Below are 15602 nucleotides of genomic sequence, written 5' to 3'. Positions count from 1 at the left end.
CATACACCAGTCAATGAAGGTAAGCATGCAGGTGCAACAGGCAGTAAAAAAGGCAAATGGTATGTTGGCCTTCATAGCGAGTGGATTTGAGTACAAGAACAGGGATGTCTTGCTGCAATTATACAGGGCCTTGGTGAGGCCACACCTGGAATATTGTGTGCAGTTTTGGTCTCTTTATCTGAGGAAGGATGTTCTTGCTATAGAGGGAATGCAGTGAAGGTTTACCAAACTGATTCCTGGGATGGTGGGACTGACGTATGAGGAGAGATTGAGTCAGTTAGGATTATATTCGTTGGAGTTCAGAAGAGTGAGGGGGTTCTCATAGAAACCTATAAAATTCTAACAGGACTTGACAGGGTAGATGTAGGAAGGATGTTCCCGATGGTGAGGGAGTCCAGAACCAGGGGTCGTAGTCTAAGGATACGGGGTAAACCTTTCAGGACTGAGATGAGGAGAAATTTCTTCACCCAGAGAGTAGTGAGCCTGTGGAATTTGCTACCACAGAAAGCAGTTGAGGCAAAAACATTGTATGTTTTCAAGAAGGAGTTAGATATAGTTCTTGGGTCTAAACGGATCAAAGAGTATGGGGCGAAAGTGGGAACAGGTTACTGAGTTGGATGATCAGCCTATTTTCTATGTTTCTAAATAGGAGCCGGAGTAGGCCATTCGGCCCGTCGAGCCTGCTCTGCCATTCAAACAGATCATGGCTGATCATCTGCCTCTACGCCATATTTCCCCACAATCCCCATATCCCTTGATGTCATTAATAGCCAGAAATCTAATGATTTCTGTCTTGAATATGCTCAATGATTGAGCTTCCACAGCCTTCTGGGTTAGAGAATTCCACAGATACACCACCCTCTGGGTAAAGAAATTCCTCCTCATCTCAGTCTTAAATGGCCTGCCCCTTATTCTGAGACTGTGTCACCTGGTTCTAGACTCACCAGCAAGAAAAAACATCCTGTTCACATCTACCCTGTCACGCCTTTTAAGAATTTTGTACATTTCTGCAATCTCTCCTCCTTAAGACAATCCCACTATCCCAGGGATAGTGGTGAACCAACGTTGCACTCCCTTTATGGCAAGTATATCCTTCCTTAGATAAGGAGACCAAAACTGTACACAATAATCCAGGTGCAGTCTCACCAAGGCTCTATACAACTGCAGCAAGAATCTTTACTCCAGTACTCAAATCCCCTTGCGATGAAGGCCAACATACCATTTGCCTTCCTAATTGCTTGCTGTACCTGCATACTAGCTTTTCGTGGCTCATGAACAAGGACACCCAGCTCCATTTGGACATCAACACTTTCCAACCTCTTACCATTTAAGAAATAATCTGCCTTTCTGTTTTTTCGACCAAAATGGATCACTTCACACTTATTCACATTATATTCCATCTGCCATGTTCTTGCCCATTCACTTAGCCTGTCCAAATCCCCTTGAAGCCTCTTTACATCCTTCTCACAACTTACATTCCCACCTAGTTTTGTGTCATCAGCAAATTTGGAAATATTACATTTGGTTCCCCGCATCCAAATCAAATAGTTTTTGCACCTTTTCTAATTTCTTTGCAAATTTGCTCCTCTATATCTTTCCCACCAGTTGTTGACCTATAGAATACACTCAGTAGTGTAATGGTACTTCTTGTGTTTCTTAACTCTAACCAATTAGATTTAATCCTTGACCTCTCAAGCATATCAAGAACAAAGAACAAAGAACAGTACAACACAGGAACAGGCCATTCGGCCCTCCAAGCCTGCGCCGATCTTGATGCCTGCCTAAACTAACACCTTCTGCACTTCCGGGGACCATATCCCTCTACTCCCTTCCTATTCATATATTTGTCAAAATGTCTCTTAAACGTCGCTATCGTATCTGCTTCCACCACCTCCCCTGGCAGCAAGTTCCAGGCACTCACCACCCTCTGAGTAAAAAACTTGCCTTGCACATCTCCTCTAAACTTTGCCCCTCGCACCTTAAACCTATGTCCCCTAGTAACTGACTCTTCCACCCTGGGAAAAAGCTTCTGACTATCCACTCTGTCCATGCCGCTCATAACTTTGTAAACCTCTATCATGTCGCCCCTCCGCCTCCGTCGTTCCAGTGAAAACAATCCGAGTTTTTCCAACCTCATGCTCTGCACTGTAATATTCACCTTAATCATTACAGCCACCCCTCCTCCTTTCTTTCCTTCTTTATCTTTCCTGAACACCTTGTATCCAGGAATATTTAGTATCCAACCCTGCCGTTTCTTGAGCCAGGTCTCCATTATCACAACAACTTCAGTAAGGCTTTTGATAAGGTCCCACATGGAAGATTGGTTAAGAAGGTAAGAGCCCGTGGGATCCAGGGAAATTTGGCAAATTGGATCCAAAATTGGCTTAGTGGCAGGAGGCAGAGGGTGATGGTCGAGGGTTGTTTTTGCAAGTGGAAGCCTGTGAACAGTGGTGTACCGCAGGGATCGGTGCTGTTTGTAGTGTATATTAATGATTTTGACGTGAATATAGGAGGTATGATCAGTAAGTTCGCGGATGACATGAAAATTGGTGGTGTCATAAATAGTGAGGAGGAAAGCCTTAGATTACAGGACAATATAGATGGGCTGGTAAGATGGGCGGAGCAGTGGCAAATTGAATTTAAACCTGAGAAGTGTGAGGTGATGCATTTTGGGAGGACTAACAAAGCAAGGGAATATGCAATGGATGGTAGGACCCTAGGAAGTACAGAGGTCAAAGGGACCTTGGTGTACTTGTCCATAGATCACTGAAGGCAGCAGCACAGGTAGATAAGGTGGTTAGGAAGGCATATGGGGTACTTGCCTTTATCAGCCAAGGCATAGAATATAAGAGCAGGGAGGTTATGATGGAGCTGTATAAAACGCTAGTTAGGCCACAGCTGGAGTACTGTGTACAGTTCTGGGCACCACACTACAGGAAGGATGTGATTGCACTGGAGAGGATGCAGAGGAGATTCACCAGGATGTTGCCTAGTCTAGAGCATTTCAGCTATGAAGAAAGACTGGAAATGCTAGGGTTGCTTTTCTTAGAGCAGAAAAGGCTGAGGGGGGACCTGATAGAGGTATACAAAATTATGAGGGGCATAGATAGGGTAGATAAGAAGAAACTTTTTCCCTTAGTGGGGGCATAGATTTAAGGTAAGGGACAGGAGGTTTAGAGGGGATTTAAGGAAAACTTTTTTCACCCAGAGGGTAGTTGGAATCTGGAACGCATTGCCTGAAGGGATGGTAGAGGCAGGATTTAAGAAGTATTTAGATGAGTACTTGAAATGCCATAGCATACAAGGTTACGGGCCAAGTGCTGGAAAATGGGATTAGAATAGATAGGTGCTCGATGGCTGACGTGGACACGTTGGGCCGTCTGTGCTGTATAACTCTATGACTCTATAATGTCTCATCGGAAGGACGGCACTTCCGACAATGCAGCACTCCTTCAGTACTGTACTGATGCATCAGCCAAGATTATGTGGTTTACATGACCTGGTGGAGTATTTTGAATTAAATTTATATAGTCTACATGGGCCATAACTTGAGCAGCACCCTATATACTGATCATTACAATTTTTCACATACCTGCAAATAATGCAGACAGATTTAGGGCTAGGAACCATCCAATGTTGTAGAGCAGGTGTATCATCATCATATTCTTTGTACTTCTCCTGGTTCCACAAATTGTGAAGTGTCTGGTCACTTAATGGTTTCTGTTATTGGTCGATCATTCACATTCGGACTTCTGTCTAAAAACAATTAAAAATAATTAGTTACAAAACCTGAAATTTGACTTTTAATGGGCTGTTCATTTTACATCGTGTGGAGGAAGGTTATATATGGAATTCTAAGTTTGGATAGATACTGGTTTTTAAGAAAACATTTGAAATTATGAAGCATCAGTTGAAAGTCTGCTGAGTGATTCTCAAACCCCATCGCAGAGAATGTGTGTTCAACAGCAATATAGATTGCAAGTAACAGCACAAGCATCAAATTAAATCTTCATCTCTAACCCAGAAGGCTTTAATTTCAAGTCTCACATGAAGGACCTAGAGGTCACACTCCAGTTATACCCCAATGTAGTGTTAGGGACATTATGCTGAACGTTAGATAATAGCGTTATTCCAAAGGCCTGTTGTGTTGGATACAAACCAGTTGTAAAGTGCAAGAACTCAGCTTATGGTCCTGTTGAAATCATTCCCTCCCTCCTCACGCAACTAATTTCTCTGAGCTCCCAACATAATTATGAAATAGCTTGCCATTGTCATACATCTGCTAAACACCTTCAAATAAGATCCTCAATCCTTTCCGTCTCAATTACAAGCAGAAGGCACTAAATTAACTAAAATGTTAATCTCCCAAATAGTTCATACTCAAATCATCCTTTACACTGGGAAGACAGACTGAGATAGTAATATTCTAATAGAACACCTCTACATTACAGGTGAAAGGCTCACAAGGACATTGCAAGGACCAAAGTTAAGACACAAAGGAAGGTAAATTAGTTTTGAAAGAAATAATGATGTATGATGATGCATGGCAGGGTATCTGAGGTGTGGGCCCCGGCTCTCACTCCAGGCAACTGAGACCTATGTGTCTATATTTTTTATTTTGTGGGTTGGGGGTTTGGAAAGGGTTGTTTTTAGCACTGTTGCCTCAACATAAAAATAGCAAGATCTATCAGTATCAGCAACTCAAGATGTATGCAGACTAACAGTAGCATGTAATTAAACTCCATATTCAGGCTCTGTGGTTCATCCCAATGTGGCCCACAAGGGCAATCATTTGGACGTCCCTCAGATGTAGGACTAGCGATGTTATACACAATGCTGCAGTAACCTTAGAAAAAGCCCAAAGGAAACCCAAGATTGCACACTTCTATATTGCCATTTATATAGTGATCTGGAGTTTTTGCAGGCTGCTCTGGTTATCTCAGTGCAATTTGCCTGAAATCAGCCAATCCAGGGCAAAACATTGCAGAATTTTCAGGGTAGATTATGTTCAACGCAACTTGGCTTTCATGATCTTTTGTTCTAGTTTAAAAAGATTGCACTAGAAGCCAGCCCTGCCCAAAAAACTGTACACGCCCCCAGATTGAATTTATCACCATTTCGTGTTTTCGCTAACTATACCCATTTGCTGGCCTTCGAAATGGCTGTAAAAATGAAGCGTTTTTTTGGTTGCAAGGACACTAATAGGCACCTTTAAAAGATTTCGGTTATATATTTTTAAATTCATAATAAATTGACTACTTTACACCAATACAGCTAACAAATCATTCTGTATAGTTGCTTTAGTCATTTTCAGTTATTTAAAATTGGGTTGCTCACAGCTGGTGGACTAGACACTCTGATTGCAACACTTATTTTTTGTGATAAACCCATTTTCAGACATATTATTGAAACTTTCCTAAATGCTACTCTTAAATATATCAAGGAATATTTCTTAAAACAAAACATTTTTGAAAAAATTGCACTCTAAAATTAGTTAGTTTATGGCAGACTTGGCGTTTGATGATATGGAAATGAATTTCAGCACAACCTGGAGAGGAAAAGTACTTCGCAAAACAGCGGCAATTTTGGTTGCAATCTGTGCCCGAGTCACTGATTGCACCCAAAGCAGAAACTTTATCCCAGTGTCTTCTGTTGAAAGATATCTCAAAATGTTTCACAGAGAAATAATTAATAAAAATGGACCCTGAGCCAAAGATAGAGAAATGAGTAAGGGTGATCAAAAGCTTTGTCAAAGAGGCAAGTTTTAAGTAGTCTTACAGAAAGGTGCAGAAGTGATGGGGTACATGGAAAGAATTTTAGAACATGGCACCTAGGCAGCTGAAGACGTATAGGGAGGAGAGGATGCACAACAGGCCAGAGTTAGAGGAAGGGAGAGTTAGCGATGGGATAGGCTGGAGGAGGTTACAGAGATAGAGAAGGCTGATGCCCTGAAGGAACAGAAACACAAGGATGAGAATTTTAAATTTGTGGTTTTGGGGAATGAGAAGCCAATGTTGGGGATGGTTTGCTTACCTTAAGGAACATTTTAAATGGTAGAACATATTTTTTTTTTGCATCAAAGACATTCACAGACTAGTAAACATCAATTATTTTGCCCAGAAATTTGATCCTAAGACAGACTATTTGGCATAATAGTTATGAAACATTTTAAACATAGCATTGGAATTATACACATGGCACCAGACATCACACAGGAAAAGCAGTTAGTTCCTGATCTTTCAGCAGCCACTATAAAAATTTAAACTCGACTTCATTATATGAAAGTAATCAACCTGAGAGCCAGTTCATGTGAAAATGTGGGAGGCTGCTGATCTATGAATTAACATTAATAGATTTCCATTTTACTCTCAACAGACTGGAGACTGCACTTTAGCTACACTAATTCAGGCCAAGTTTATCTCAGACTACTTGCTGCACTCCTTCTGTTAATTGTTAATTCCAGAGAATGTACCATTTCATTCTTTTCATGCTCGAGGTTAAACACCATTGTAAGTTTTAAAAAGTGCCAAAAATGAATGCCACAGAAAAAGAATGGCCAGCTTTGAATGTGTTGGACATCCCTCTTCATTGACCCTGGAAAAACTGAACAATTGAAAAGTAAATAAAGAAAACCTTTCGACTGCAGTATGTTGATCTGCTCATTCAAACTGCTGTCACTTGGTATACACACGTTTACTGATCATATGCAAACTTTTTTTTAAAATCTATGCGAGCTCCCAAAAGCAAAACTATTAGAGTATTAAAGTCTTAAGTTACCAGTAGGAAACTCCCACTTTTAGACAATAAAATATCTCCAAAACTGAAGAGTTGTTTGGCCTTCCAGCCAGTGCATCATCTGTTGCCCATGCTGATCGGTACATCACAGGCACACTGCCCTCTCTCCCGATACTCTCAGCTGGCAAACAAGGCTTGGAGTATTGGCAGTTACTCTTACCTAAGGTAAAGGTTATTCAATGCCAACAAAAGCCTGTATTACCACAGGCTTAATTAGACAAGACCAAAACGCATCAAAAATATGATATATGTCCTGAGTGAGTTATTAAGAAAGTTAAGGAAAACATGTTCTTATTGCCTCAATGGAGGTAAATACCTACCAAGTCTAAATCCCCAACGTACTTGCTAAACATTTGCTGTAAATGATGCTGTGTTTTACATGAAGTATTACCTGAATGTGAATCAGTGAACTATGCATCGAAACAAGAGCTACAGTAAAAGTTGTGTGAGCCTTTCTCTAGTTTGTGCATAAATTATTAACAAAGCTTTCTCTTTTGTAATTAAACTTGGTGTGTAATGGGTTTACATTGAGGCAAGTTATAAGTTTAAGTCAATACTTAAGTTGATTTATGGCCTTCACGTGACTGTCCTGCAGCAATAAAGGAGTGTTCTGTGTTTCAAGCACTCCTTTAATTTTAACTTTCTAACATCCAACTTTGGGCATCTGAGGACTGCAGTAGAGAAAGTGATTGAAAAGCTTCAAATTGAAGTTTCCTATACAAGTTAATGATAACACTTTGTGCAATGCTACATAGACTAAGCTTATATTGGTTCTGTATTACAGTTCTGTACCCTCCACCCAATCTTTATATGTCATGATTATAATTTATGGCAGCTCTTTAAAACCAACTAGTTTTTAAGTGTCTCTATTTTAAGAAATGGGAAAGTACGGTCTTTCGAGACCATGATTAAATCAAAGCTAATAAGGCACATACAATAAAGCAGCTGTACTTGTACCTCATTCATTACAGAACAGAAGCCATGAATGACAGCATAATTTCAATATTATAAATCCTTGGAGGTCTGCGGTACACTTTTAGTACCACTTACAAGTCTTGAAGTATATAACAGTTTTATTTTTTTTTTATTTCTAGTATTCTCATGAACAAGATACAAGATCCAAGATACTCTGGATTAGAAATGTGCAAAACTGAATATTCTTTAGAAACAATAGCAACACGTTCACATTTTGAAAGCCATATAGAACATCTTGCCCTCAAAGATCATCAGGCACTCAAAGACTCTTAGATACATCAGTGCATGACAAAGTTGTGTTGTTATATCTGATTTAATAGGACCTGTTAATTCTCTAGAATGGCTACAGATGTTAATTACTTACCTTCTGTCTGCTGATGCAAGGAACAAGATGAAATACCAACAATACTGCACACTCATCTCCACACTCCACAATACTATTAAATCAAGTTCATTCACCATAAAATAAGACCACATACTCACTGCTCCTGTACGTAATATTTTTATTTATAGCAATGATACAGAAGTTAACGTGGCAGAAATTCAACAGATTCTCTCTCCTCCTTGCTGTCAGTTATAGTTTAGTTTGAAGACATTAAGTCTTGGAACAACTTTAAATCTCTCCGGTTTTCCATCCCTTTTCCAGGACAGCCGTATTCATTCAGTTTCAATGGGACATAATGCTGGAGGGAAGCAGGGATCTGGCCAACACTGTGGCTTCTAATTTTAATCCATGCTGGTTTCAGCCGGCCTTTGAATCCTAGCATAGCAAAACTCCCTAAAATCAAAAAAGGAATAATTCATCGTTAATTCCCGTCTTTCATGAATCTTTTTGTAGGCTGCACAATGGAATCTGTGGAATATTCCCAATTCTTGTTTGTCCAAACAAGGTTCTGTACTTGGAAATATTGAAAAAATATATATACATTAAAAAGGTCCAGACCACGGTATTAAACGCTCACAAACAGGGCAAGAGTTAACAATACAACGGTTAACGGTGAACAACGTGCATTCATTATGCACCCTTGGGATAGATAAGTGTCTACTGAGCAGTACAGCTCTTTTCAGAAAAGCAGCATAAATATCAGGGAAATCATTCAGCCCATCTATCTGATCATTCACAATAAACGTTCCATTCCCCCATCCTAGCATCCACCTGCCCTTTTGAATGATTCCAGATTTTCGCTCTTCTACCCAGAACCAAGAGCAGGTATTAATCACTCTGTGATGTGCTTCTGGAGATCAGTCATTCATTCAGCGATTTAAAACTTTTCTGGAAACGTTACTGGAGGAACAATTAAAAACTGTAAGAGGCAAATTAAAGACACTAAAAAAGCCTTTAAAAGAACAAAATCTGCACAGAGATCAATTTTAACAAGTAAAAACATTGAATTAACCAGGCTGTCCAGTAGTGCATTGGAATCCCATCAGTCAATCAATGCTGCTTGAGTGAGCACAAAGAGGAAACTGAGGTGGGGGAGAATTGCAGTCCCATAATGAAGCCTGCCCAATTGTCAGCCCATTTATTTAAATCAGTGTGCTCTCCTCTCCACCCGATTTTCCTCTGTGTGCTCGGCCCAGGCAATTATCTATGCCCAGGGATGAAAGGTATCAGTCCCAACATGTATATAATTAAGAATGAATTCAGAATTGGCAAATGTGTGCATTTGTAATTTACTTACATCAGGTTTTTAATGACATGGAATTTACCAACTTATTCTGTGAGAATAACCATGTTTTGTTGCCCATTCAATGCACAAAATAATCAGATCCAACTAATGCGTGGGAAAAAATGTTTACGTTAATATGTTGACAGATGTTAGAATTTGTTAACTGATTCTGTAACTTGCCAAAATCTTCGCACAAACACCGGGTTTGTGTGATTATAGTTTGAAATCTGTGTAACTTCCTTTTGCTGCACGATTTCAAACATTACAGAAACAAAGGGTGTGACTTCCTTAGCAGAAAACAGTTCACAACACTGAGTGCTGTATTTTTTTAATTCATTCATGGGTTGTGGCCATTGCTGTTAAGGTCAGTGTTTATTGCCCATTCTTAATTGCCCTTTGAAAGGTGGTGAAGAGCTGCCTTCTTGAACCTCTGCAGTCCATGTGGTAATGGGGTGCCAATCAAGTGGGCTGCTTTGTCCTGGATGGCGTTGAGTTTCTTGAGTGTTGTTGGAGATGCACCCATCCAGGCAAGTAGAGAGTATTCCATCAAACTTGTGCCTAGTAAATGGTGGACAGGCAGTGTGGGGTCAGGAAATTATCTGATTCAGTTAAGTGACCCCCAGGATGTTGTTGGTGGGGGATTCAGCAATGGTAATGTCAAGGGGAGATGGTTAGATTCTCTCTTGTTGGAGATGGTCATTGCCTGGCAGTTATCAGTCCAAGCCTGCATGTTGTCCAGGTCTTGCTGCATGCAAGCACGGACTGCTTCATTATCTGAGGAGTTGAGAATGGAACTGAACATTGTGCAACCATCAGTGAACATCCCCACTTCTGACCTTATAATGGAGGGAAGGTCATTGACGAAGGAGCTGAAGATGGTTAGGCCTAGGACACTACCCTGAGGAACTCCTGCAGCGATGTCCTGGCACTGAGCTGAATGGCCTCCAATAACCACAACTATCTTCCTTTGTGCTGGGTATGACTCTAACCAGTGGAGAGTTTTCTCACTATTCCCATTGACTTCTATTTTACTAGGACCCCTTGATGCCACACTTGGTCAATTGCTGCCTTGATGTCAAGAACAGTCACTCTTACCTCACCTCTGGAATTCTGCTGTTTTGTCCATGTTTGGACCAATGGTGTAATGAAGTCTGGAGCCGAGGGGTCCTGGTGGATCCCAAACTGAGCGTCAGTGAGCAGGTTATTAGTAAGTGTCGCTTGATGGCACTGTTAATGACACCTCCCACTACTTTGCTGATGATTAAGAGTAACTGATGAGGCAGTAACTGGACAGATCAGTTTTTTTTATTTGTTCATGGAATGTGGGCATCGTTGGCTAGGCCAGCATTTATTGCCCATCCCTAATTGTCCTTGAGAAGGTGGTGGTGAGCTGCCTTCTTTAACCCTTGCAGTCCTTGGGCTGTAGGTACACCCACAGTGCTATCAGGAAGGGACTTCCAGGATTTTGACCCAGTGACAGTGAAGTGATGGCAATATAGTTCAGGATGGTGTGTGGCTTGGAGGGGAACTTGCAGGTGGTGATGTTCCCATGCATCTGCTGCCCTTGTCCTTCTAGGTGGTAGAGGTCTCAGGTTTGGAAGGTACTGTCTAATGAGCCTTAGTGAATGTTGTCAGGGCCCATAGCCTTTGCCGTCTCTTGATATCACGTGGAGTGAACTGGATTGGCTAAAGACTGGCTTCTGTGATGTTGAGGACTTCAGGAGGAGGCTGAGATGGATCATCAACTGGGCACTTCTGGCTGAAGATGGATGCAAACACTTCAGCCTTGTCTTTTGCACTGATGTGCTGGGCTCCCCCATCATTGAGGATGGGGATATTTGTGGAGCCTCCTCCTCCTATTAGTTGTTTAATTGTCCACCACCATTCACGACTGGATGTGGCAGGACTGCAGAGCTTAGATCTGATCCGTTGGTTGTGGGATCACTTAGCTCTGTCTATCGCATTCTGCTTCCGTTGTCTGGCACGCAAGTAATCCTATGGTAGCTTCACCAGGCTGACAGCTCATTTTGAGGTATGCCTGGTGCTGCTCCTGACATGCCCTCCCGCACTCTTTACTGAACCAGGCTTGGTCCCTCGGCCTGATGGTAATGGTAGAGTGGGGGATATGCTGGGCCATGATGTTGAATACAATTCTGCTGCTGCTGACGGCCCACAGCGCCTCATGGATGCCCAGTTTTGAGTTGCTAGATCTGTTCGAAATCTATCCCATTTAGCACAGTGGTAGTGCCACACAAAACGATGGTGGGTATCCTCAATGTGAAGACAGGACTTCGTTTCCACAAGGACTGTGCGGTGGTCACTCCTACCAACACTGTCATGAACAGATGCATCTGCGACAGTTAGATTGGTGAGGCCGAGGTCAAGTAGGCTTTTCCCTCTTATTGGTTTCCTCACCACCTGCCACAGACTCAGTCTAGCAGCTATGTCCATTAGGACTCGGCCAGCTCGGTCAGTAATGGTGATACTGAGCCACTCTTAGTGATGGACATTGAAGTCCCCCACCCAGAGTACATTCAGTCCCTTGCTATCCTCAGTGCTTCTTCCAATTGGTATTTAACATGGAGAAGCGCTGATTCATTAGCATCGTGGGGGGAGGGGAGCGGTAGGTGGTAGTCAGCAGGAGGCTTCTTGCCCATGTTTGATCTGATGTCATGAGACTTCATGGGGTCCAACATCAATGTTGAGGATTCCCAGGCCAACTCCCTCCTGACTGTATACTACTATGCTGCTACCTCTGGTGGGTCTGTCCTGCTGGTGGGACAGCACATACCCAGGGATGGTGATGGTGGTGTCTGGGACATTGTAGTTATTCCATGAGTATGGCTAAGTCAAGCTGTTACACGATTAGTCTGTGGGACAGCTCTCCCAATTTTGGCACAAGCCTCCAGTTGTTAGTAAGGAGGACTTTGCAGGGTCGACAGGGCTGGGTTTGCCATTGTCATTTCCAGTGCCTAGGTCGATGCCCAGTTTTATTCCTTTTCTTTGGCTTTGTGGTGGTTTGATACAACTGAATGGCTTGCTAGGCCATTTCAGAGGGCATTTAAGAGTCAATCACATTGCTGTGGGTTTGGAGTCACATGTTAGCCAGACCATGTAAAGATGGAATATTTCCTTCCCTAAAGGACTTTAGTGAACCAGATGGGATTTTTACACCATGGTTTCCATTAGACTAGCTTTTTAATTCCAGATTTATTAATTGAATTCAAATTTCACCATCTGCCATGGTGGGATTTGAACCCATATCCCCAAAGCATTAGCCTGGGCTCTGGATTATTAGTACAGTGACATTACCACTATGCCACTGCCTCCCCTTGTCCTGCTTTTTGTGGACAGGACATTAGCTAGGGCCTTTGGATTACTAGTCCAGTGACATTACCACTACGCCACCACCTCCCCTTGTCTTTTTGTGGAGAGAACATACCTGGGCAATTTTCTACTATATCGGGTAGATGCCAGTGTTGTAGCTGTATGGGAACAGCTTGGCTAAGGGCAAGACTAGTTCTGGAGCACAAGTCTTCAGCACTACAGCTGGGATGTTGTCAGGGCCCATAGTCTTTGCTGTATTTAGAGTGCTCAGCCAGGTTGGTAGTGCCACACATGATGGAGCATGTTATCAGTGTGAAGACTTGACTTTGTTTCCACAAGGACTTTGTAGATGTCATAGAGTCATAGAGAGATACAGCACTGAAACAGGCCCTTCGGCCCATCAAGTCCACAATGACCATCAACCACCCATTTATACTAATCTTACATTAATCCCATTTTCCCTCTCATTCCATGTCACTCCTACTAATATGATCATGGATAGATCATCTGCACCAGGTAGATTGGTGAGGAGCAGGTCAAGAAGATTTTCCCCGGAATTCCAGATTTAATATTAGTTCATAACATCCAACTTATGATGGTCAGCTAAAGGGCCCCTTTAAGCCTTTCCAGCTGATCGTTCCATAAAAACATAGGATCCCCATTAGAGCATCTAACCATCTCTTGAATGACTCCACATGAAGACTGTTTCAGACTGTTTGTTAATTCCATATTCTCTGTATATTGGAATTAATCAAGGAACATTTCCAACCTATATTGTTAATTTTAAAGATATTAATGGAGAACTAGCACAATCTAAAGCATCACCTTCTGTGAAAAACTTGATTGGCTTTGCAGCACCCAGCCTCAGAAAAGCTGAAGACACATAGTTTAGTGACCGGCCAAAATCACCTCTTGAACAGACAAGAGTAATCGACCTGCGAATGAGTGAAAGAGAAACAAAAGATAAAATCACTGACAGAGATGATGGTTTATTGTTAAACCATTTATAAAACATTTTTAGGATGTTTTTACCAAAAATAAACTTTGGTAACTTGTCCGAAATTATAAAGTTTCTCTAAAATATCTGAGTAGGAAACAGGCTGGATGGCATTGTATATTTGGATTATCAGTGGGCGTTTAATATTTTTCCAAGTAAAAGACTAGTTACAAATATTAAGGTACATGCCATTAAAAGCAATGAAGCCACATAGATAGGGAGACGACTCAGGACCAGGATAAATGGGTGATTTCAGATTGGCAACATGTGGATTGTGTTGTACACCAGGGATCTATGCTGGGACCACTTATTTTCTATTTACATAAATAATTTGAAGAGAGGCACATGAGGAATGATATTGACGCTTGATCTTGATACCAAGCTGTGGGAGCAAAGCAAACAGTGAGAAAGAACGCAAAGGAACACAAATGGGTTAGGGGAGTGGGAAAATAGATGGCAGATGCAGTTGAAGGCAGAGAGATGTGAAGTAGTACACTTTGGAAAAAAGAACTGTGAAAGGAAGTGTACCTTAAACAGCAAGACTTTGAACAGGATAGAGCAGGCGAAACATTTACTGATGCAGGTATCTTTAACACAAAAACAGGAAAAGCTGGAAGTATGGAAGGATTTGTGGAAAGATCAGAGAGTCGCCGTCTTGGATTCATATCCTTCTTCAGATCTAAAAAGTAAGAGTTGAACAAGTGTTTCAATAGAATTAGAAAAAAATGGGAGGAGAATGGGGTAACAGTGAAATAAATAGAAGGGAGATAACAATAGACTAATTACTGGATAATTTTAACCGAAATATCTCAGTCAAGTAATAGAAAGAAGCATTAAAAAATTAAAGAACAAACGATGTGTGAATATGTGAGGCAGTGCGAAGGGTTGAGAAAATGGGAAGGATGGAGAAAATGGAGATTTGGTTAAAGAAGTCAGAGATCAGGTGGAAATCGGAAACAGATTCTATGTTTTATATCTTGGGCCACGAAATAATGGATTTGTGCAAGATGTTGCTTGGGCCATTCTCTTCTAGGAAGGGCAGAGTGAAGGCTAAATAAATTAATGAGGGGCTCTGAGGGACAATTGGCTCATCTAGCTCAACCTGCCAAAGAAATTTTCAATTATTGCTTCCCCATCACAATATCAAATGATCCCAGAGTTTTTGGCCTTCTTTATCCTACCTTATAGACTATTCCAGATATTGATCTTGCTGTGTCAAGAAGTTCTCAAGAACATCAATCCTGAACTTGCCATATATCAGCTTGTACTGTCTTGCTCTACAGTCATAGCTTAACTGGAAATATCGCTCAGTGTTAACCTTCGCTTTTCCACTTGGTATCTTGCATATCTCTACAATGTCCTTTCTCATTTTCCTCCTTTAAAGATCAGAGGCCTAAATTTTCTAGCCTTTCCCTGTAACTAAGTCCTCTGGCACTAAGGATCAGATTAAAACTAAATTAGGAGGATATATAATAGCTATTACAGCAGATCCATGCCTTAACCAATCCAATGAAGTTCAAGCATTGCCCTGGATGTTAAACAGAGAAAGGTACCATTTTTCCTTTGGTTATTCTCAACTATAATATACAGCCAGGGAAAGAGGGAACTTTTAGACCCTTTAATTGACACAAAGCTTAATTTCGTAATTTAGAGGTTTCAAATGTTTGACATAATTATACTTTCTATTTCTGTAACCAACATGAAGCCAAGTGTTTTGTTTACAACACCAGTTTAGATAGCTTTTGGGCACTTAAAAGAATGTTTGTCGAGTGTATTTTTCTTGAAAGGTAATTATTTTTTCTTCTCCTCCATCTTATGGGCTTCTTGGTCTGTTCATC

General features: G+C 41.3%; 2 protein-coding genes across 5 annotated transcripts in view; both read right to left on the bottom strand.

Annotated features, from left to right (window-relative positions):
* Positions 1-15602, bottom strand: part of cemip (cell migration inducing hyaluronidase 1) — a 268013-nt gene that overhangs the window by 136721 nt on the left and 115690 nt on the right. The window contains exon 2 of one of the 2 annotated variants that reach the window (XM_068017722.1): positions 3593-3756. In XM_068017722.1, coding sequence (XP_067873823.1) covers positions 3593-3662 — 70 coding nt within the window. In that variant the 5' untranslated portion in view covers positions 3663-3756. The remainder of the gene's footprint in view (positions 1-3592; positions 3757-15602) is intronic. The other variant, XM_068017724.1, reaches the window with a different exon arrangement.
* Positions 8265-15602, bottom strand: part of LOC137352386 (inactive cell surface hyaluronidase CEMIP2-like) — a 162758-nt gene continuing 155420 nt past the window's right edge. For 2 of the 3 annotated variants that reach the window (XM_068017718.1, XM_068017721.1), the window contains 2 exons: positions 13593-13702; positions 8265-8548 (listed from right to left, as the gene is read on the bottom strand). In XM_068017718.1, coding sequence (XP_067873819.1) covers positions 8352-8548; positions 13593-13702 — 307 coding nt within the window. In that variant the 3' untranslated portion in view covers positions 8265-8351. The remainder of the gene's footprint in view (positions 8549-13592; positions 13703-15602) is intronic. The other variant, XM_068017720.1, reaches the window with a different exon arrangement.

This window comes from Heterodontus francisci, chromosome 38 (genome assembly GCF_036365525.1).
Source record: "Heterodontus francisci isolate sHetFra1 chromosome 38, sHetFra1.hap1, whole genome shotgun sequence".
Taxonomy (NCBI): Eukaryota; Metazoa; Chordata; class Chondrichthyes; order Heterodontiformes; family Heterodontidae; genus Heterodontus; species Heterodontus francisci.
The sequence above is the reverse complement of the archived record's forward strand: the minus strand, read 5'-3'. Positions and strand labels throughout refer to the sequence as shown.